Raw genomic sequence first — 23,154 nt, forward strand, 5'->3', positions numbered from 1 at the left:
AGCAACCACCATTGCCATCTGACAGTGTTAATGTTACTTTTCTGGGAGAAAATGCTTCTTCATGAGGCGCATCATTAAACTACGGAACTCCCTCCCGCAGGAGGCAGTGATTGGAGCCAGCCTAGATGGCTTTGAGGATCAGAAGAATTCATGGAGGAGAGGGCTATCGATAGCTACTAGCCACAATGGCTGTGCTCTGCCTCCACAGTCAGAGACGGCAGTGCTTCTGAATGCCAGTTGCTGGAAGCTGCAGGCAGGGGGAGGGCTCTTGTCCTCAGGTCCTGCTTGCAGGTTTCCCACAGGCATCTGTTTGGCCACTGTGAGAGCAGGATGCTGGACTTTGTGGGCCATTGGTCTGATCCAGCAGGCTCTTCTTATGTTCTCAGTGTAGATATCGCCGAGCCTAATGCATTTGCTTGGTATAAAGCAGGGTACGAGCTTCATTCCTGTTCCTCCCCCTCCACCCCCTTTTGCCTGGCGCTGCAGTTGCTGGAGGAGACAGATCCCCATTAGCCTGCCTCTTAAACTGCAGGAGAGCTGGGGCTGTGCACTGTATAAATTCATGCTTATAACACAAGAGAAGGAAGATGGGAGGTGGGAGAAAAGAGGCCAGCACGGAGCAAGGAGGTGGCCAAGGCCAGACTGCCTTTCCCACCCTGCAAATCGTGTGGTGAGCTGAGTCTGGGCAGGATCAGGTGTGCAGCAAAGGGCCCTGGAACCACCCAGGGCAGGTGACCCACTGGATAGAAATGGGAAAGGGGGTGGGTGAGGCCCTCTGAGGTGCCCACACCACTGCTGCAGCCCACCACTGCTCCTTCTGCTGGTAATTAAGTGGCGGCGCTGTAATTAACACTGGCGTTGTGACAGGTAGGGGAGTCCCAAGGGAGGCAGGAGGGCAGGAAGGGAGCTGTTAGGCAGGAGCTGTTTTTCCTTCTCTGCTCCCCCCGCCCCAGCTGCTGGGAAGGACTTGCTCATTTGGAGGCAGCCCCTTCCTCTCTCTCTCTCCCAGAAGAGCAGCAGCATTGCTGTGCTGGTGCAGAGAGAAAATGGGATTCGTCGGTGGCACAGCAGCGATTTCCCCAGATATGCCACTGCAGAGATGGAAAGGGCTTCTTGCTCTGGTTGCATCCCTGGCTCCCATTAGCTGATGGGGATGATGGTGCTGGAGGCCAATTTGGGGGACCTCACCTGCTTGTAGGGCCTCTCAAACATGCTGGATCGTTGGCCGGCCACTCTCCTTCCCTGGCTGCATTCTCTGGGCCACATCACTGCTCTGTGGAATGATATCTGAGGTGTAAAATGCAGTAGAGCCCACAAACGCTCTGCCCAGGAATACTCAGAGTCAGAACAGAAATTTAAAAAGCAGGCAACACACCTTTGAGAGCCTTTCTCTTAACCTTGAGCAACTGTAACCAACCCCACAGCCCCAGGGCTCTGGTTGTTGGTTCACTGGGCAGATGGGCCCCTGGCATCCCTTGTTAGAAATTGACCACTGATCATACTGCTCTCTCCATGGTGTGGACTGGTGAGCAGGCAAAGGCCCTGTCCAGGGCAGAGTTGCTAGTACAGGCTGACATCCTTCCCCTGGAGGGCAGCCATTTACCCAAAGATGGCATCATTTGCTGTTCAGCGTGACTGTGGTCATGCAGGTTAACTTGCTTGACTTCGTGGTGTCGGTTCCAGAAAAATTCATGTGTGAGTAGAGGCCATACAGTGATTCTTGAGCTGCTCCAGAGTCTCTGCCCAGGGCTGTAGGTTTACCTTAGCTTGGCAAAATTGCACATAATAAATGCAGAATGGGATGTTGGCCACTGAATTCCACTATCCAATAATTTCAAGCCACCTCCCACCATTGGAAGTTATTTTGACATTAATTAATTAATGGAGTTATTTTGACATTAATTAATTAATTCTAATAATTACTACCATTATTTAGTCAGTGAGGCAGAGCATTGTACAGAGCAGTGATGTCATGGCATGCTTTTCCCAACCTCAATGCTTCCAGATGTTGTTCTAATACAGGTCCCATCAGCCGCAGCCAGCATCTGAAGGCCACCAGGCTGGGAGAGGCTGAATTAGATGGTCCAAGGAAGACACTGAGGGGAGGAAAGACAGCACTGGGAGGTCTGAACATCTGGTGATGTCTACATCCACACTTAACCAGGAGTCTGATCTTAGAGGGACATTTTTAGTGAATGCTAAGACATGCACTTTACATGGGAGCTGCCTTTGAAGAAAGTGGAAACATATTTGGGAGCAAAGTGTGGCTGCCAGAGGTGCTGGCTATAGCAAGTTGATCGAATCACATTATGATTCCAGTCTTAGTCCTGACCAGCTACATTAAATTGAGCCTGGGAAACAAATTAATAACCAATGTGTTCTTGTTGTTTTGAAAATGCTTTCCCATTTAAAACAAAAAACACACTGAAACACCCCAGGTTGCTTACATCCTATAGGCTTGGCCTTTATTGTATCTCTCCCTCCATGCAAAGTCCACTTCAGGGGCCCCTTTCTAAGTCCCCATCAGATGTGACTTGGGTCTTTCACAGTGGTGGTGTTCATAGTTTGAACAGCTTTCATAGGGTTAGGGTTAGGTGACTCTGTTGTGGCTTTTTGCATTTTGAGAGCAAGCAAATATTATCTGATTTCAGCCTCTGCTGGGCACTGCTTCTGCTTTGTTTAATTTTACAATTTTACTGAATATTCATTTATTGCATGTTTCAAAGGTGACCCTGACTCCGTATTTAAAAGAAGTATAAATGCTATGACTAAATTCACAAAGTCTGCAGCAGTCACCTCAGTGTATCTCTGAGAGGAATCTTTGCAGACGCACACAGTTTTGGTAGGACAGCTCTCCAGAGCTGTGCCTCTCAGTCTTCTCTCTGCTGAGTCCAGCTCCTTGCTGTTGTCTCGTGTGTGGGATGACTGTTCCCTTTATTCCTTCCTCCGGCTCCTAGGCCCCAGTCTAATTAGTCTGCATCTGCCATCTGCTGACTTGGAGACCTGAACCACTGGCAATCTGTATCCAGCCATCATTCACCGGGGTTGTCCTTTGTTGTGAGCTCTGCCTCAGGGTCTGCTGTCCCCCAGGACAAACCTTCAGATCCCCTTCCTGTTGGGAATGAGGCTTCTCCTGGGCTCATGACTTCCTCCAGATCCTTTGTTGTCTTCCCTCTTCTTCCACGCTGGCTGGCCTTCGTCCTTATCTCCACACTCGCCCAGCCTGAGCGTCACCTCTTCCTCCCTCACGCATCAGAGGCTTAGGCCGCATATGCACCAATTAGGTAAAGCACTATGATACCACTTTAAACCATCATCACTCCCCCCCCCCAAAGAATTCTGGGAAGTGTAGTTTGTTAAGCAGCTGAGAGTTCTTGGGAGATCCTTATTCCTCTTCTAGAGCAACAATTCCTAGAGATCCCTGGTAAGAAGACGTATTGATTATTATTGATTATTAAACCATTCTGAGTACTGTAGCTCTGTGGAAAGGAATAGGGGTCTCCTAAGGATTCTTGGAGCTGTCATTTGTTAAGGGTGCTGAAAATTGTTGGGAAACCTTTGTTTCCCTCCCAAAGTTACAATTCTCAAAGTTTCCTAGGAAAACTGTTAAAGCACTCTGAACATTATTTTCAGGAGAGGTTAAATTCCAGAGTCCACTAGAGGATGGTGCAGTGCACTGTGTTATTTTGTTTTTATGGCAGGGTGTATGGAAGATTTGGTGGTATTCATTCTCTGTGCATTGTTACTTCATATATTTGACAGGTTTTGGAAATATTTGACTGATCAGTGAACTAGTTTTAATCTAACAAATGCCAGCACTGATTTTGGGTGCCTTCGGGCTGTCACAATGCCTTCAACAATAAACCAGCTCTGTTCTTTACAGGAACAATCTGCAGCAGAGAGGTGGTCGTTCATAATGTATCACCTGTATCTTCTGCAGTCTGTGACTAGTTCCTCATTATGGAGTTAACTAGTACTAGATGCAATTGCAACAATATTCACTTTATTGGGTATCAATGGATTGCATGGGACCCCCAAAAGCACCTTTTTATTGCACATTCATGATGATTTGTGCTCATGATGCTATCAGGGCAGTCACACGTGACCCCACTTTCAATACTGTTTGCTCCAGCAAATGTTTTGGGGCAAAGATCCTGCTTCATTTAAGTGTGGAGCCAGTGTGGTGTAGTGGTTAAGAGCGGTCGTCTCATAATCTGGGGAACCGGGTTCGCGTCTCCGCTCCTTCACATGCAGCTGTTGGGTGACCTTGGGCCAGTCACACTTCTTTGAAGTCTCTCAGCCTCACTCACCTCACAGAGTGTTTGTTGTGGGGGAGGAAGGGAAAGGAGAATGTTAGCCGCTTTGAGACTCCTGAAGGGGAGTGAAAGGCGGGATATCAAATCCAAACTCTTCTTCTTCTTCTTCATTTCCAATCGGAGCGTATGCTGTATTTTCCTGCTGAAATCCCATAATCGTTTGGACCAGAGAGGTTCTCGGTTTGGGGGTGGGGGTTGTCCTGCTTTTGTTCTGCTGTAGCCCCTCAAGGTGGCAATAATGCAGTGGCAGTGGGAAAGTATTGCAGAACGTCTACAGAGGAGAATAAATGCACCGCATGCCCTATTATTGCGTTGATAATATGTTGCCAAACACAACCACAATAAAACTCTAACGATCCTTTAGAGGTAAAATGGAGGGGAGGCTGATGCATATGCCCTCCCTCCCTATTTTATCCTCACCACAACCCTGTGAGGTAGGTTAGCTTAGGGCTCAGAGTCTGTCATTGGCCCAAGGTCACCCAGTGAGCTTCCTGACCAAGTTGACAACACAGGGAGGGTCGGGCTGATTCACTTATGTTCATGTAGGTGGGTGTTTTATCCTTTGGATGAGCAGGCCCCCTTCCCCTGGTGTTTACTTTCCTTCCTTCCTTCTCCCTCCCAGATTTACCGGCGTTGTTGGCTCGTCTTCCGCAAATCTTCCAGCAAAGGCCCTCAGCGGCTGGAGAAATATCCGGACGAGAAGTCAGTGTGTTTGCGAGGATGTCCAAAGGTTAGCCCCAGTTTCTGATGTGATGGTGCTGTTGCTGCTCCATGGGGGGAAAGGGGCTGGATAGAGCCTTGTGGGCAGAGGGATAGCTAATACCACAGAAGATAGAATCAGGATTCAGGATGGCCTTAATGGATTGAAGAATTGGCCCAAACTAATTTCAATAGGGCAAATGTAAGGTTTTACACTTAGGCAGAAATAATCAGATGCACAAATACAAGATGTGGGACACCTGCTTGCCAGTAGTACATGTGAAAAGGAGCTAGGGGTCTTAGTAGAGCACAAGCTTAACATCAGTCAACAGTATGATGCAGCAGCAAAAAAAAGCTATTCTAGACTGCATCAAGTCTAGTAAGAGTACTGCTCTAGTCTGCCTTGGTTAGACCCCACCTGAAGTTCTGTGTCCAGTTTTGGGCACCACAATTTAAGAAGGATATTGGCAAACTAGAACATGTGCAGAAGAAGGCGACCAGGAGGCTCAAGGGTCTGGAAATCAAGCCTTAGGAGGAGCCTTTGAGGGAGCTGGGGATGTTTAGCCTGCAGAAGTGGAGACTGAGAGATGATAGGATACCCATCACCAAGCATCTAAAGGTCTGTCACATGGAAGATGGAGCAAGCTTGCTTTCTGCTACTCCAGAGGGTAGAACCCAAACCAATGGATTCAAATGACAAGAAAATGAGGTTCTGATTATGCTTTAGGAATAACTTTTTGATGGTAAGAGCTGTTTGACAGTGGGATTGACTGCTTTGGAAGGTGGTGGACTCTCTTTCATTGGAAGTTTGTAAGCAGGGTTTAGGTGGCCTGACAGGGATTCTTGAGCTGTGCTTTCTGCATTGCAGGGAGTTGGACTGGATGACCTTTGGGCTCCCTTCCAACTCTACAATTCTGATTCTTGGTCAGCATCTCGTACTTTCCTCCTTCCCCTTTGGGGAGGCTGGGGGGTGGGCAACCTCCTACGCAGAGCCAGCTTGCAGTTTGCCTGCTCTAGTGATGAAGATTGGCCACCGTTTCCTAGTTCGGCGACATTCTCATTATCCTTAAATGCTTCCCCAGGGCACTCTTGTGGTCTGTGTGACATTGCGTGCTGGAAAAAAACGTCCCTGCCCAAGGGAGTCATTGTGGCAAAAATAAACCTGTTTATGTTCTAGAAGCAGAACACAGTCCTCCTGCTTGAGTTCTCTCGCTGGCCATCCTTTCCACTCTTTCACCCAACCTCCTGGGCCTTCCTCTCCTCACCACCTTAGGCACCCAGTGCAAGACCCAGTTCCACCACTCATACGCCCTGCTGCCCATCTCAATGCTCTAAGGCTCCTGGAAAATGGAGGTGAACAGCCAGGGCACCTGCACAGCTCTCTGGACCAATGAATGCCCCTCCCCTCAACAATGACATCCTTCTCTCTTTACGCAGGGTACCCAAGGAGGTCGAGGCTGCTTGAGACACTTCTGAGTTGCCATATCCCACCTCTTTAAGGGGGATTGCTGTCTCAGAGTCCTCTGTCCAGAGAATCTCTTTCCCATCCACCAGCATAAATGAGTAACTTCTGGAATTGCTGGTGAACGAAGCCACCCTCCCCATTGGCTTCTCCCTACAAAACAGCTTTTGCTCTCCCATCTAAGCTGCTGCACAACTCCCTGTACAGGAGTTGGGAAGTATTCTTTTGAACATCAGGGGTGGGCAACATTTTTCAGGCCAAAGGCAAGCTTTCGGGGTCCCCAAGTCAGTGGTGGGGCCAGAGATTAAAAAAAAAGAGGATGGAGCAAAACTTGCAGTGCTGGGGAAATGCATTGAAAAGTGCACCACGCATTCCAGCATTGCGTTAAGTCAGAGGTCTATATGTGCTTGCACACACCCTCCAGCTAGCTAAGCAAGAGGCATTATCACAGCTCAAGAACAAATTCCCAGCCAAGCGAAATCACTCTAGGAGAGTGTGAAGCAGGAGCAGGGGGCTAGGGAGACTCCTGAAGGCTTTATAAAGAGTCCTGGATGGCCGCATTGAGACCTGGGGCCCAAGTTTCCCCCCTCCTGCTCAGCATGGAGCTGCCCCGGTGTTCTTGGGTAGAGAGCCAGGGATCCCTTTCCTCTTCTCTGCAGACAAAGGTGGGCTGTAGGGAGGTGCTCCCCTTAAGGCGTGTGGCTCTCCTGCAGGTCACTGAGATAAGCAATGTGAAATGCATCACGAGGCTACCAAAGGAGACTAAGCGGCAGGCCGTGGCCATCATCTTCACCGACGACTCGGCTCGGACGTTCACCTGTGAATCTGGTAGGAGCCCCGCTGTGGGATTTATGGGGGTGTTTGTGAGCAGCAGCGTGCGGGCACATTCTACGAGGCTGCAATCCACTGGCAAGTGTATGTGTGTTGTGTTGAACTAAATGGCAATGGGGCTGAATGCTGGACACTAACTGAGGGCGCTTCCCATCTTGCAGAGCTGGAGGCTGAGGAGTGGTACAAAACTCTGTCCATCGAGTGCCTGGGGGCACGGCTCAACGACATCAGCCTGGGAGAGCCAGATCTGCTGGCACCTGGAGTGCAGTGTGAGCAGACAGGTAAGGGGGCAGGCTGTCCTGAATCTGCTATGGTGGTGGGGTGGCCGGGGAATGAGGGTGGTGGAAGGACTGACTGGAGAAACAAATGGCCTGTTATTGATCTTATTAGCCGTTCTTTTTCTCTCTCTCTTTTTCCCCCTCCCAAAAGTAACTTGAAGCAATAAAGACATAACCCATACTTTGAAACCAGCCCAAAATGAAACACAGGAAGATCTAAAACTCATCCACATTTTTTTAAAGGCAGGACTGAAAAATCTCACCTGTCGTAGGAGGCCCCAGATAACCGAAAGCCTGGGGGAAAGTCTGGGGGAAAAGAAATGTATTTACCTAGTGCCTAAAGATATGCAATGGTGCCACCAGGTGAGCCCCTCTAGGGGAGAGCATTCCACAAGCAGGGAGCCAGGCATGGCAGTGCAGAGAGCAGCTTCTTGAGATGGGCATTGCAGGCACTGCTGCCCAGGGCAAGAGCAGCGATACCTGGAGGAAGCCCTGGGCACTGAGCCAGGCCATGGGGATGCAGCAAACAGCAGCCCTGTCGAAGTGTGGGACCTCTGTGCGGTGTTGGGGTTTAAGCTGCAGATTGTGGCCAGGGCGAGGCTACATTTAGGCTTAGGAGGCAGCTAATTGGAGCCACAAACATCGAGCCCAAGAGGTGGCAGACTGGTGAGTTTTGCTGTTGCTCAAGCAAAATCTTGGGAAGGAGACAGATTGGAGGGTGGCAAAGGGGTGGTGTGAAGCAGAGAAGGTGCCAGCAAGCCTGGCTCAGCAGCGCCCCTTTCTCCCCCGCAGATCGCTTCAACGTCTTCCTCCTGCCCTGCCCCAACCTGGACATCTACGGCGAGTGCAAGTTGCAGATCACACACGAGAACATTTATCTCTGGGACATGCACAACCCCCGCGTCAAGCTCGTCTCCTGGCCCCTGTGCTCGCTGCGACGCTACGGGCGAGATGCCACGCGGTTCACCTTTGAGGCTGGCCGGTATGCATGCAGGGACGTGTGACCCAGAGGGCTTGCAGCGCCGTGCTGGTTGTGGGAGTGTGTCTGTTCTGAAACTTGGAAATAATTTAAAGTATCAGTCCAGCTCTGCACAGTGGCCATCACCACTGAGAATTGGCGCTGTGAAGCACATCACATTAGATGACTTAGGGCCATCCACAGTATTTCAGCTTAACCTACCTGTAAGGAAAGATCTCGAGATTATTGTGAAAGAGGCGGGATTTCTTATTTATTTGTTTCTTTTCAAGGTTTGTACCCCATGCTTTAGCAAAAAGAGGCTCCCAGAATTGCTTGCAGATCAACAAAATGGAAGGCTTTTGCAATCTGAAAGGCAGGATACAAAAGGAAAGAGGCCGGGGAGGGAGAAGGGGAAAAGAAAATCCAGGCACCACTCCTTACAAAGTTCTTATAATGACCTGCTGAGACTGAAACCAGTCAGAAATGGATATAAGGTGGTAGCAGTCATAAAAATGAGGCAGACAGCGGATTGTTACTACATGTAGTTCTCTGGAGCTGCTAAGGGCATGCTTATTTCAGTTAGGGTTGTTGCTGGGCTTTGCAACTGGGTGGGAGTGATGAGGCAGATGAGAGATGCAGTCCAAAACATCTGGATTGGGGAAGGCTGCTTTGGGGCCTAAGAAAAACCCAAAGAGCAGTCCTCTTTCCCTTCAAATTGCCTCCACCCACTAGGCCACAGCCACTGGAAAGGGAAGGGAACTGGCCACAGGGAAGGCTGGAGGGCACTGAGGGGCTGGTTGGGCAGCATTGGGAGTGGGCCAGGCCTTCCCATGATTTCAGCTTTCCCCAAGGATTTTCTGAGAGGGAAATCCCCAAAACACTGAATCTATTCCAAAGCCATTTTCCAAGCTGATGTTTTCCACGTGGATATTTTACTGGTATATAATCAAGATCTCCATAAAGCCTCAGGAGAGGCTGGCAGGACTTACTGTACTAAAAGGAAAGCAGGGAAAAAGGGGAAAAGTCAAGTCTGTGTGGATTCCCCCACCCCAAAGTGCACAGTGGAGGCTGGTCCATTTGGATGAATGGGGCATTGCCTCAGCAACCTCCATCTCCCTTCAGCCAGCCCCCACCTGCCTGCCTCCTTACCTACACAGAGCTACAATATCCAGAGTTCCCTGGGAAGAGGGGTTGACCATTAATCCATTCTGAGAACTGTAGCTCTGTGAGGGGAATAGAGGTCCCCTAAAGGATGGACAGATGGACAGCATGTGCACCAGCTCTGTGACCCTGTGTGTGCTGGGCATACCCACTGCAACCATCCACCCTGGACTTCCCACGATGAACAGGAAGATCTGAAGAGAAGTTCTCTGTGGTCTTGGATGAACACACTGAAGTCTGAACCACAACCAGGAAGCCCACCTTGAAAAGCCTTCTAAGCACATTCATCCAAACACACATAGCCCCTTCAGAACTTCCTGATGCTTCAGCTCAGAGGTGCAGTGGGCACATTCCATTCCCCACATTGTGCCTCCCACATGCTTTCTGAATGCATGTAGAGAGGGCTTGTTCTTCCACATCCCCTCTACTCCCTTAGCCATGCCAATTGACTGGATGGTGTGGCAGAAGATCCAGGTTTAAGCCCTGGCTTCTCTAAGTGGGATGGGAAAGATCTGAAACACAAGAGAGTTGTTGCCAGTAAGTGCCAGCAATACTGATCTAGACAGGGCCAATGTGTAAAGCAGATTCCTATGTCCCCAAAGCCCCATATGGACTTTGCTTCCCAGAAGTGCTCTGTGTGCAGCCAGACAGGAATCCATATGGATGGATTTTCGTATGCAGTGATTGTTGGTGGGTGGGGCAGGGGGAACAGCCCTGCAGTCCCCACTACAGCCATTCAATGAAGCCCAGTAATTTGCTCATCTCACTCCATGGCAGGATTTTAAACCCCAAAAAGCCTTTTCCCAGAAACTCTCGGACTTTTCCCTACCTTGTGAACTTTGCAAATTGATTTAGACCATCCCAGTCTGCACCTCTTAGCGACTCCAGCTAATTACCATCTACAAAGGAAAGAAATTTGATCTTTCCCTTTTATCCCAGACCTTCACTGACTCATTATGCCTGGCTTTTATAGAGAGATTAGAGGAACTCTTCCAACGAGCCCCGTCCCACCCTGCTCTGAGGCTGTGGAACAGCCTGTTCTGACAATAAAGCTGTTTGTTTCTTTGGCAGGGTAGTGGGGGAGAAGGGGAATAACCCACCCACTATACTATAAGGATGAAAAACTCCCAAGCCAGGCAGAGGTCCCATTCACCTCTTTCTTTCCCAGTGTGGGAGGATCTCAGATCTTTGCCATAGAGGGATAATTCACAACCCATTCAAAAGATTTATCCAGGTGCAATACTATTGCATCAGAGTGCCTCCAGACTCTTGGGACTTTGCAGCAGAGGCATAGCGTGGGTGGGGGCTGCAGCCCCAGGCACAATTTTTTTTGGGGGGGGCACAAACAGGCTCCCCCACAGCAGGCTCCTTCATTGGAGCCTGGCTCAGAGTGATTCATCAAGAATCACAAAACAGAGAAACCAGTAGGAGAACACTTCAATCTCCCAGGACATTCTATACAAGATCTCAAAGTAGCTGTTTTATACAAAGGAATTTCAGAAATAGACTGGAAAGAGAAGCTGCTGAATTGCAACTCATTACCAAACTTAAAACCATGGAGAGACCTGGTCTGAACAAAGACATTGGATTCTTATCTCATTATACATGACTAAGCCATTTCTCACCTTCTCACCCCTTGCCTTTTCCTGTAAGACCTATTACAGTCGTTAAGAGTTGTCAACAGGCTCATCTCAGCTATCTGCCAATCTCCCATTCCCACCACCCTTCTGAGTAATACCCCTCCCTACCGTCTCACTATATAGAAGGGTCTGGCAACTTCTGTTTCAGTGTATCTGAAGAAGTGTGCATGCACACGAAAGCTCATACCAAGAACTAACTTAGTTGGTCTTTAAGGTGCTACTGGAAGGAATTTTTTTATTTAGGTTTGCATGTTTAAAATAGATTAAAGTGTTCCGTCACCCTAGCACAATAAATCCACTAAAAAAGTGGGGGTGGGGCGAAGAAAATCAATGTAGCCTGCAGGATCAGGCCATTGGCCCATCTAGTCCAGCATCCTGTTCCCACAGTGGCCAACCAGATGCCTGTGAGAAATCCACAAGCAGGATTTGTGTACAAGAGCCCTCTTCCCTCCTAAGTTTCCAGCAGCTGGTATCAGACATGCAGCCATTAACAGTGGAGGAAGTCCACCATTGTGGCTAGTAGCCACTGATAGCCTTTTCCTCCGTGAATTTGTCCAATCCTCTTTTAAAGCCACCCAAATTGGTGGCCATTACTGCCTCCTGCAGGAGTGAGTTCCATAGTTTAACAATGTGCTGCATGAAGACGTAGTTCGTCTTATCTGCTGTGAATCTGGATGTCCACGAATTCTAGTGTTATGAGACAGGAAGGAAAACTTTTCTCTACCCGCTTTCTCCATGCCATACATAATTTTATAAACGTCTGTCTGGTCAAAAACAGTCTTTGCGCTGTTTGGAAAGTGATGGGGAAGTGCCTTGAATGGTGTGGGGAGAGAGGATGACTACTGGAAAGGCGTGTAAAAACCCCACAAGCAAATCAGAATGAATATTCATTTTCATATAACCTCGCCGCAAACAAATCAGAAGGAAAGCTCAAAAAAGGTTCAATATAATCTAATCTCTAAATAAGCTTTGTGCAAGCAAATCGGGATGAGTGCTCAATAAAGAGGTTGTCTGGAGAGGCCTTCAGACTCCCTGGGCACCTTTGGGCAAATGCTAGGCTGCAGTTCTTTGCACATACAGCTCAGTGGAACTGTTTGCCTCAGAGCAAGCCATACTCTGTGCCGATGTCAATGCTAATCATGCTTAGCCCAAGCCACACAGTTTGCAAATCTGCTTCTAATCATATTTGCAAATGGTTGTTTGATGCTGATTATGGTTAGGGAAGATGCTGGGGCAGATGTAGTGCTAACTATAGTTAGCTCCAAAACAGAAGAGGAGCAATGCTTTCACAAGAGGGGGCAGGGTCAAAGGAGCAACTGAGCGAGCCTGCAAGATGCTCCCAGTCTCCCAGCCTTGGTGGAAACAGCACCAGGCTCGAAAAGAGGATGGACTCTGCTATCACCAGTCTATATAAACAATCCCAAATCAACTTCATAAAATAATTTCAGCTGTCCTTGGTTCTTCAAATAGCCTGTGGCCCATTTTGCATGAAACACCAAGTCATGGTTTAGTATGGATGAGCAAAGGTGTGGACTTCTTCAAAGGAGATTGCAGCCAGATTGTTGGTTCCTCCCTGGCCATGTTTGCTGCTGCTGCATTGCACCAAACCATTGTTGGATTAGCCTGAGTTCAAGCTTGTGTTGTCTGAACACACACTTGTGGTTTAGCTCTCTCTGGCCAAACTATGAGCTGTAACCAAAGTGTGTCGTGTGGTTTACAGCTCGTTTGTCAGGGAGAACTGGACCTGAGCCCAGATTCAAACAATATGCTAAGCTAAACCTTGGTTTAGCTTAGTTTAGCTTGGCAGCAGAATGACCAAGGAGGAGCTGAGTAGGTTCAATTTCCTAGCTGAGAGCCTGCCCATTTGTGCAATCTATCGTCTGGCTTCTAAGTCCGAGTTCTAAGAAGTAACAACAAATGAATTGTTTTAGTTACAGTTTCAGAAAGCACTGAGCAGTGTTTGCTATGGGATTGTGTTTGGATTACAGTGGATATAGGGTGGCCTTGTGTCCTAGTTTAGAGGACAGTCCTCTATTTGGAGGCATCCTCTACTTGCATGACTACCTGGTCCAAGTCCAGTTTTATGATGAGAGAACCAGAGAGACCAGTAACCCCCTGGTCTGCAGACTAAGCAGATCACCAGGTCACTGTCTTCCACAGTAGGGTGAGATGAAATGTATTTCTGCTTAATTCTACCTTTGCATGTAAAAGTCAGTATGTGCCATTCCTGTGGCCTCTTTTCTGGGGGTGCATTAGTGGGCACCTTCATTGCAGCCTGTGTGTGTTACACAGGGTCACAACTCCATGCTCCACACACGTCATATGGGTAAGGAATGGATTGTAGCTCTGTCAGAGTTGATGAGCTGGTGGAAGCAGGCAGGCGTGGACCAGTTGCTTGGGCTCAGAAGGCACTTTGTAGGAAGGACCTTTTGGTTGCAGGCACCGAACTTCAGCAGAGCACAGGATAGCTCTGGCAAACTACCACAGTCTCACAAGCCCTTAAAGCGCATCCCTTTGGCTCCTTCCATACTTGAAATCTTTCCATTCCGCCTGGTCATTACAAGAACTCTGTAACTAAGAAATAGCTCCTATGTGTTTTTCCTCCTCCCTCCCAATCCCTCTTCCTTTTGTGCCATGTCTTTTTGATTGCGAGCCTGAAAACAGATCGTCTCTTAGCATTGGAATTTGTAAGCAGCTCCGCAATCCTTTTCCATCTGAAGAGTGGGATTAAAAAAAACATGTAAGCAAACACAAAAACAAAACAAAAAGCAAAATGTATTTGGGGTTTTTTTGTTTTTTTTATATATATATTTTATTCAGGATTTTCTTGTTTTACAGAAGTGTAGTGCCTCGTATTTTTTTTTTCCATGTAACATTTTTACAAATCCATTTCATTTGTTGAGGCATTGGGGGAGAAGAAAAGAAAAAAGAAAAGGGGGGTGGAGAGAGGGAAGATGGATAGGGGTGGGGTCGGGTGGCGGTGTTTCTATTATGTTTAATGTATGTAGAGTTTGGTGTCAGCGTTGCTTGTGTTGTTCACTTGTGTTCCGCAAAATGTATTTGTGAAGCTCTTGTACTGGATTTTCAAGTGGGGCAGAGAGAAAGGGATGTAAGCATACATGTTTGTGAAGTCCATGCAGGAGTGAAGTGTAAACGGCGCAAGGGTGAGTTTGGGAGACGGGAAAACTACAGTATGAACAGCACCAATGGGGTGGAAGCAGCCGGTATGAGGTTTTTGCACCCCTTCACTGGGGTTCCGCTTTTGACCTCTTGCTCTCTGTCGCCGCCCTTTTGCTTAGCAGGATGTGTGATGCCGGTGAAGGCCTGTATACCTTTCAGACCCAGGAGGGTGAGCAGATCTACCAGAGGGTCCACAGCGCCACCTTAGCCATTGCTGAACAGCACAAGCGCGTCCTTCTGGAGATGGAGAAGAATGTGAGGGTGAGCTCATGGCTGGAGGGGAGGTGGATGTGGGATGTCGGGGGCTTTCATCGCCTCTAGCCATCCCTTGGCACTGGGGATATGGAAGCGGGTGTCTCCAAAACAGCTGGTGCTTTGCAAGAACAGACCTGTACACATTCAGCATGCTCCAGCACAGAGGCAAGTGTGAAAGGGAGGTTGGCTGGTTTGTTTATTTTATTTTGGAGCATTTGTGCTTGCCCCTCAGCCACAAAGGCTCCCAGAGCAGTTTCTGTACAATCCCTACCCGTGTGCTTAACAAGCTAAAAGAATGAAGGGAAAGGAAGAGGAAGAGGAAAATCCAAATCAAAACTCAGGCACCAATTTCTAAACAGTTCCAGGAATTGGATGAAAGCTGATGGAACAAGCTGCCTTCTTCCCATCTCTCCCCACTGAGGCAGCTTGGTGGAATGGCTGCCCCCTGGTGACCGTTGAAGGGAGAGGAGGTCTGGTGGGGCTAGCTGCTTCCCAGCTCTCCACTGCAGGAATGGTTGCCCCCAGGTGGCAGTTGAGGGGATGCCTGGAGAGATTCCTTGACTCTTGTGACGCCTTTAAAACACTTAAGTTCACCCACACACTTACGTTCAGTTAGTCCACATTCACCCCATGCATTAAAGCAGTATCCTGCCTCTCTAAACAGCTGCCGTTTGTTGAGGGTGCTGAGAATGGTTAGGAGACCCTTATTCCCCTCTCAGAGCTACAATTCCCAGACAGTTCCTTTGAACAGGGATTGATTGTTAAGCTACTCTGATAATTATAGCTCTGGGAGGGGATCAAGGGTGTCCTAGCAACTCTCTTCTCTTTTTACAAACTACAGCTCTCAGAATTCTGTTTAAAGCTGTCCCGTAGTGCCTTAAATGTACGGTGACTTTGCCAGCCTGATGCCCTCCAGATGTAAAAGGTAAAGGGACCCCTGGACTACAAATCCCATGAGTTGGTGCAAATTGAAGTCCAAAACAACTGGAGGGGCCAGCTTGGCAAGACTGTGCCCCCACCCCTGGGGTCTTGTGAGGCTTTGACAGGGGCGGCACCTTTCCATTTTGCCTCAGGCAGCGAAACGGGATGGGCTGTCCCTGCATAAAACATATGCAAGATAATTGGGTTCTGGACCACCTTCCAGACTCCAGAAATTTGTACCAGCTTCCACCCTCTGCCAGTGTTGGCCCTATTGTTATCTCAACTCTTCCCAGACTGCAGCATTCCTTACCTGCCATTCTATCTCTCCCCTGTTCACAACTCTGATTCCTAAAATCTACAGTCCCCCTCCTCTTTTCCAGCTGTTGAACAAGGGCACAGAACATTACTCCTACCCCTGCACACCAACCACCATGTTGCCACGCAGTGCCTACTGGCACCACATCACCGGCTCACAGAACATCGCCGAATCCTCAAACTACAGTGGTGAGTTTCTGCTCTGCAAGGGGGGTGGAGCGGATCTGAGCTTCCCCCAGAATTCAATTGTCCTGTTGTCTCCCACCCACACCTCCAAAATCTGTAGGCACTTTGTGTTTCTGGCTTTGGGGTGGGGGTGCAGGGAGTCAGCCACTTCTCCTTATCTCTCCCCCATCCATCCCCAAAAGAAAATCTCCCCAAATCCAGCTCCTACATTGGCTCCATCAAGCACCTCGTTGCATTACGTCTCTGTTCTAAAGATTTCCAGGGTGTGCTAACAGAGCTGCAGCTGGTGTTCAGGGTTTGCGATTCAAATTTGGTACAGTTGCTGCTAGGTGGGTGGGTGGGTGGGTGTGTAGAAGAAAATGGATTTGCAGGCCAAATCTAGCCTTTCAGCTGCCAACTGGCGATCCCTGGATTAAAGCTGCCCCTTTAAAAAAAGTTAAGATCTTGTTTTCCTGAAATCTTACAAAATCGCTGGTGGTTGGAGTTTCACTTTTTTGAAAAGGGCTCTGCATGTGTCATGTTGAATCAGAGCCTGCTTCCCTTGCTTTCAAGGAACTTAACTTCTTTCCTCCAGGGCTCTTCATCAGGCAAAACAGCACAATAATTTTGCTTCTGGTGGTGATCTGGAGTAGATCCTGAAATCTGTAACGCTGAGCTTAGACCTTTTTGTAAATAGGTTTTCACGGAAAGGCAGCTTTGCTTTAATCATCCTGCACCTTTTAAAACTTTTAAGGTATTAACTGGTGCCATTTTTAAAATTAGCTCTGATTAACATTTTTAATTTTATATGGGTTATTTTATGTTAATCACTCTGGGCTCTGTTTCGGTGGAAGGGCAGGATATGAAGCTAAGAAAGCAGAGATGTAAAATAAGGCTGCAATCTTGGTTGACCTGTGGCTTTCCAGATGTTCCCAGGATACAACACACATCATCCCTAACTATTGGCCATGGTGGCTTTGGGGGCTGATGGGAGTTCAGCAACCCCAAAAAAGACACAGGCTGGCTACCCACGCCACGCAGGTGTACCTGGGAATAAGTCCTGCCAGACTCTGAGTGGCTCACCTCAGTGGAGACGTGTAGGATTGCACACTAAGCCATGTTTCTTATTTAAGTCATTTATAGCCTGCTTAGTATCGATAGATATGAAAGCAGTTCCAAGTATAAGTATGCCGCAGACACAATTTCAACAATTTAGGAAAAAATGATAACTGAAGAGCATAGATAAATGATACAGCATAGTATCCATTCATTGATCCATTTCATTTGTAGCTCACCACCTTCTCCGAGTTTCTCAAGCTTGGCATACATGGTTCTCTGCCTCCTCATTTCATCTCCCAACAGGTCAGGCTGAGGGAAGACAGTGGCTGGCTCAAGGTCACGTTCATGGTCAAATGAGTGACGTTCATGGTCAAATGAGTTTTTTGTGGATTTAGGATGCCTCTACATATCAGAAAGCTGACAGGGCAACCCTCATTTAATGTCATGTTTTGATGCTGCTCTGCAGTCAATTACGTTAGATATTGTATTGGCATCTTAAAACACCATGGCCACAATCCAAAGAAAGTTAAGCACTTTTAAGCCCTATTGATTTGCACAGGGGGCCTTGAGCTCATCTCTAAATCTCTCTCTTGAAATCAATGGGACTGAAAAAAAGTGCTTCAACTTTGGCAAGATTGTGCCCAGTGGATTTGTGTCTTTATTTGGGATGTTTCTGTGCCGTCCTTCAGCCAAAACGGTGCTCTATCTTGTGGGTCGATTCATCTATGACATAGTGCTTCTCTAGCCCACAATTCCCTGGACAGTTTTACAAGTGTACACCATAATTCTTTTAGAATATCAGAATACACCAACAAAAAGGAATCAAAGATGGCCTGTGTTTAAACCAGGCTTTGCCAACCTGGCTGCCTCCAGCTGCTTTCATAGAATCATAGAGTTGGAAGAGACCACAAGGGCCATCGAGTCCAACCCCCTGCCAAGCAGGAAACACCATCAGAGCACTCCTGACATATGGTTGTCAAGACATATGGTTGCTTTGGACTGCAACTCCCATCAGCCCCACATAGCATGGCTGAAACAGTCGGAGGGCACCAGGTTGACTAAGGCTGGTTAAAATGACAATATAATGAATAATCATAAAAATTGAAAGTTATGTAGCGCATGAAGAAGCATTCTGAATGCCTCAGATCCACTGAAATGAATGAACCTAAGTTAGTCACCCCTGCTAATTTGACTGGGTCTCCTCTGAATAGGACTAACATTATCTGCATCTCAGATACTTTTGCAATGAGCCTGTAAGATAAGTCAATATTCATGGCAGAGCTGAGATTCAAGCCAGGGGTTCTGGGGTCACAGCTTACGCTATGTCAAATAGCCTGACCTGTCAGTCAAATTGAAACCCCTGTGTCAGAACATACATGGGTTTGTTGATCAGATTCACTTCCACCATCATTTGCTGTACAAATCTAGGGCACAACTTGGGCTTGGAATGCTTTGTGCGGGTCTGGTAGCCTCATCTGAAAGAGGATGTTGCAGAGTTTTAGAAAATGAATAGAAAAAGAAGGGCAACTAACATTATGAAGGGAATGGAATGGAGCAACTCATCTATGAGGAAAGTTGACAATATTTGGGGCTTTTTTAGTAAAGACAAAAGATGAGTAGCGAAGGGAGCATGAAAGGAGTGTGTGAAAAAGTGGACAAAGGGAAACTGAATGTTGAGGGGGGGGAATCAGGACATGCAGAAGAAAGAACTTCTTCAAATAGCTCATAGTTAACCTATGGAACTCACTCCCACAGGAGGCAGTGATGGCCACCAACTTAGATGGCTTTAAAGGAGCATTGGGCACATTCATGGAGGAGGAGGCTACTGATGGTACTAGTTGTGATAGCTATGCTCTGCCTCCACAGTCTGAGGCAGCGATGATTCTGCATCCCAGTTGCTGGAAGCCACAGGAGAGGAAAGTGCTCCTGCTTGCTGGCTTCACACAGATCAGCCGCTGTGAGGACAGGATGCTGGACTAGATGGGCCGTGGGCCTGATCCAGCAGGCTCTTCTTGTGTCCTTCTTCTTAACGCCAATGCATTTCTCCAAACAGAGACGAGGTCTGCTCTCTGCCCACAGGTGACTCGTACTCGGGGCCCCAGGCCAGCTCAGAGACTGACCTATTGAACCGTTTCATCTTGTTGAAGCCAAATGCTCCCAAAAGCGGGAAGAACGACAGCAAAGACTCCAGCTCGGCTTCACAGTGATGCAGCCCTGGATGGAGGGAGAGACCCGGGCAGAGGGCCAGCTCAGCCCACAAGTGCTGTTGCTCAGCACCGAAGATTTTGTGGTCCAGTGCCTGCTCCCGCCTTTCCGGAAAGGGTTTGGGGACAGCTTTTCAGCTACGGGGGGAGAGTCCGACGTTTGCACAGAGGCTGCCCCCATGGAGGATGTTCATAGCAGAGGATCTGAGCCCTGTCAGCCTGGAAGGAACTTCAGCCAAGCAGGCAAACTCCTACCAGGCTTGGGATGGAAGGAAGAGCCTGGATGTGAGGGAGAGGACTAGCTATATATTGTTAAAACTATTTTAAATATATAATATTGCTTGTGCATATTCTATATATCAAGAGATTCCCCCACCCCCCACAGGAATGCACATTTCTTCGCCATCCTGGCGAGATTTTTAAACGGACGGCGGGGTGGGTTGGCCTTTCCCTCTCTTCCGTTGGGACCGTGGCTACGAGTCCAAAGGGGAGAACTTTCAGGCGGACGGAAAAAAGTCTTCCCGAATGGTAGCCAAAGCACCAGGTTGTGCAGCAGAGGAAAAAAGCCACATGGGTCTCCTTGTGGCAGGTGGGGCTTGTTGCTGCTGACCCAGGACTTTCTGCAGAACAGCCTGGCAAAATCTTCTCTCGCTGGACTTCGGGAGGCCAGAAAACAACCCTTCCGTGCCACAGCAGTCCTTTTGCTGGCGACAGAAGTGTTTGTCCCTGAAAAAATAATGATTTCATAGAATTGTGGAGTTTGAAGGGACCCCCCCCCCGAGGGTCATCTAGTCCAACCCCCTATGATCTTTGGGAAGATTTGCAGATCTAAGAAAACAGAGCCTAGTTTCCACTTCTTTGAAAGGCTGACCAACACAGTTGACCTTTGTGGCAACGTCTCATGAGAAGGAGCTGCCACTTTCCTTTCCAGGTTGTGACTTCTGCACAAGCGTCCTTCCGAGGGATGCACAGGTGTGCTCTCTCTCTCTCTCTCTCTATCTCAGTGTGGGCTGCTTGCTTGGAGCAGGCAAGGCCCAGAAGGTCTGCACTGGGCAGGCAGTGATGGTGTTTCACTCAGTCTGTGCACATGTCGGCTGTTCCTTGTGGATATTTATTGACAGCTCTTTGCCTGCAAAGGGTGGGCTCACCATCCTTTTCCAACGTGGGTGCTAGATTATAGAACTATACGCACAAGCCTCCCCCAGACAAGGGCAGTTCCCAATGGATGTTTGCGGGTGGTGGGGCTGAAATAATTTGGGGCTGCCTTGTTTACCATTGGCTTGTCTTTGCTACATTCCACCAGGAAAGCTTCTCTCGCCCTTAGTTCCACCCCCAGTGATCTGCCCCAGTCTTCACCAACCCGGTGCCCTCCGGATGATTTGGACTACAACTTCCATCAGGCTGTGCTAACTGGGCCTGATGGAAGTTGTAGTGAAGGCTGGCCTGCCCACAAAGCAAAGTTAAGCTTTCTGGTAGGTTTTACATCCTAAAGGGCCCCACCTTCCACACAACCTGTCCCCCACCAAGTGTTCTCTACAAAATGGAAATCAGTTCAAATCTTCACTTGACTGGCTGCAGACAATCAAATGGTCGTCAAGGCCTTTGCTTTCCCAAGGCTCCCCTCACCCACCCGCTGGGGGAAGCAGCTCCTTTCTCTGTCCTGGAAACAGCAGCAGTAGCATTGAAGGTAGGCAGCCATGGGGTTGCCAACTTTTCGACTAGCCCTTGCTGTTCTGCCCTGGATAGCAACTTGATCTGCAGGCCTTAGCTCGTGATGGTGCTTCCGTCAAGGCTTTAAAGTGCTTCACTTGCTGACATCTCTAGAGTAGGCTGCTGACAGGAGTGCACCAGGTCAGTTGGCAACCCAGTTTCCCGTCCTCCAATCCTGCCGTTCAAAAGGCCCAATGCCAACCTCTGGAACAGAGTTTATTCTTTACCTCCCCACCTCTTTTGTCCCTAGTATTTCCCAACTACCCCAATATCCCTCAAAAAAACCCATCTACCCACCCTGGCCCAGTTAGAATTTTTAAGCGGAATTAGTGAAACACTTTCACAGAGTGGCTGGTTTTATTCCTATGCTGAAATTTTTTAAAGAAGCAATTGATTTTCTAGTTTTACTATTTATTGAATAACTTTGAGAAGGGCTATCTTCTTTTTATTGTAGTACAAACCTTGGTATTGTGTTGTTTTGTGTTGTTGTTGGGTTCCCCTCCCCCCACCCGCCACCCTGTTTAAATAGCACTGGAGTTAACATCTTACAATCTTGTGCTCTGTGTGTGTAAATAACTGTATTTTTGGATCTTGTCTGTACCTGAAAGCGGGAAAGATCTCCCAGGACACCTGCGAATTGGTCCAGCAAATGTCCACTCCCAATTCAAAGTAGGCCAAAGTACCAGTAGGGCGGGGAAGTTGGATGAGAGACCCACAAAACTTGGGATCACTGGAGATATTCGCCCGTAGTATCGATATGTCCTGGAAGCCTTCTAACTGAGAGCTCAGTTTTGTTGGTAACCGCTATTCCCAGTGACTGGCCCATTACATAGGAAACTGCCTTTTACTGAGTCCATCTAGCTCAGTATTGTCAACACTGGTTGGCAGCAGCACTCTAAGCTTTCAGGTGGGAGACATTCCAAGCCTATCAGGTATTTCTGGACTAAAACTCCTTGGTCAAGGCTGATGGGAGAAAGAAGAACAGCAGGAGGCTCCCAGGCTGTAGCTTTTTTCTAAGCATAGTTCTCCCTGAGATTTGCTGGATTCCTAACCTCAGCACAGTTTGGGGTCCTTTCTCTGATGAGAATGCATTTTCATTTGATTCCAGTGGTTTGGGTCCTCCTCTCTGCAGCAGCAGAAAACAAGCTTGTTCTGTCTTCCATGGGACAGCCATTTTGATATTCTGAACCCCAATCCAGAGCCTCTCACTCACCTCCCTGCTTTTATCTGTCTCCTGCTCTCTTTTACATCTGCTCACTTCTTCCAAACCTGCTTCCAAAATAGCATCCCTCTCTTCACGCTGGGAAAATGCTTTGCAAAAAAACATTGCCAGCATAGAGAATGTGTTCCATGTGTGCAGAGGAACTACTGAGTTCAGAGGTGGGGAACCTTTTCTCTCTCTTTTTTTACCGCAAGGGCCACATTCAGTTCTGGGCAACCATCCCAAGGGCCACATGCCCGCATTGGGCAGGACCAGAGGCAAAATAGAGCAACGAATGAAAAAGTTTACCTTAATAAAGAACACTAGTTTCTACACAGTCTGTCTTCCATTCTGGTAAATAAAAGACACCATCAATGTTCAAGGGGACATTCCAGCTAGGCAAAAACACTCAGGGTGAGATACAGAGTCAATGAGGGAAGTGGGCTGGGGAGAGTCCAGAAGGCCAGGTAGAGAGATGTGATGATCATGGAGCTATACAGAACCCAGATCCTAATTATTAGCAAAATACGCACATCACATGTCTTGCAAGTTGAGGAGATGCATGGATGCATGTTTATGAATGGGGGAGAGAGAAAATGTCTGCCCCCAACCAGCCCACTTTTGCCTCTTGTCCTGCCCGCTACCAGTGTGTGTGTCTCCCAATTATTCGCCACAGAAATGAGCCCTTAACCCCAAAAATGTTCCCCACCCATGGCTTAAACTAGCCTTTCCCAAACCTGGAACTCTCCAGTCTTTTTGGACTACAACTCCCATCAGCTCCAGCTTTATAGGACCACAC

General features: G+C 48.1%; 1 protein-coding gene across 3 annotated transcripts in view; it reads left to right on the forward strand.

The window, feature by feature from the left end:
* DOK4 (docking protein 4) overlaps positions 1–21,896 on the forward strand; it is a 35,790-nt gene extending 13,894 nt beyond the window's left edge. The window contains exons 2-8 of one of the 3 annotated variants that reach the window (XM_081203707.1): positions 4,939–5,046; positions 7,191–7,305; positions 7,470–7,589; positions 8,379–8,568; positions 14,645–14,786; positions 16,082–16,205; positions 19,294–21,896. In XM_081203707.1, the coding sequence (XP_081059833.1) occupies positions 4,939–5,046; positions 7,191–7,305; positions 7,470–7,589; positions 8,379–8,568; positions 14,645–14,786; positions 16,082–16,205; positions 19,294–19,367 (873 nt within the window). In that variant the 3' untranslated portion in view covers positions 19,368–21,896. The remainder of the gene's footprint in view (positions 1–4,938; positions 5,047–7,190; positions 7,306–7,469; positions 7,590–8,378; positions 8,569–14,644; positions 14,787–16,081; positions 16,206–19,293) is intronic. The other 2 variants (XM_081203705.1, XM_081203706.1) reach the window with 2 other exon arrangements.
* Positions 21,897–23,154: the final 1,258 nt, after the last annotated feature.

The sequence above is a fragment of the Podarcis bocagei genome (assembly GCF_964188305.1).
Source record: "Podarcis bocagei genome assembly, chromosome: 7".
In the NCBI taxonomy this organism is placed as follows: Eukaryota; Metazoa; Chordata; class Lepidosauria; order Squamata; family Lacertidae; genus Podarcis; species Podarcis bocagei.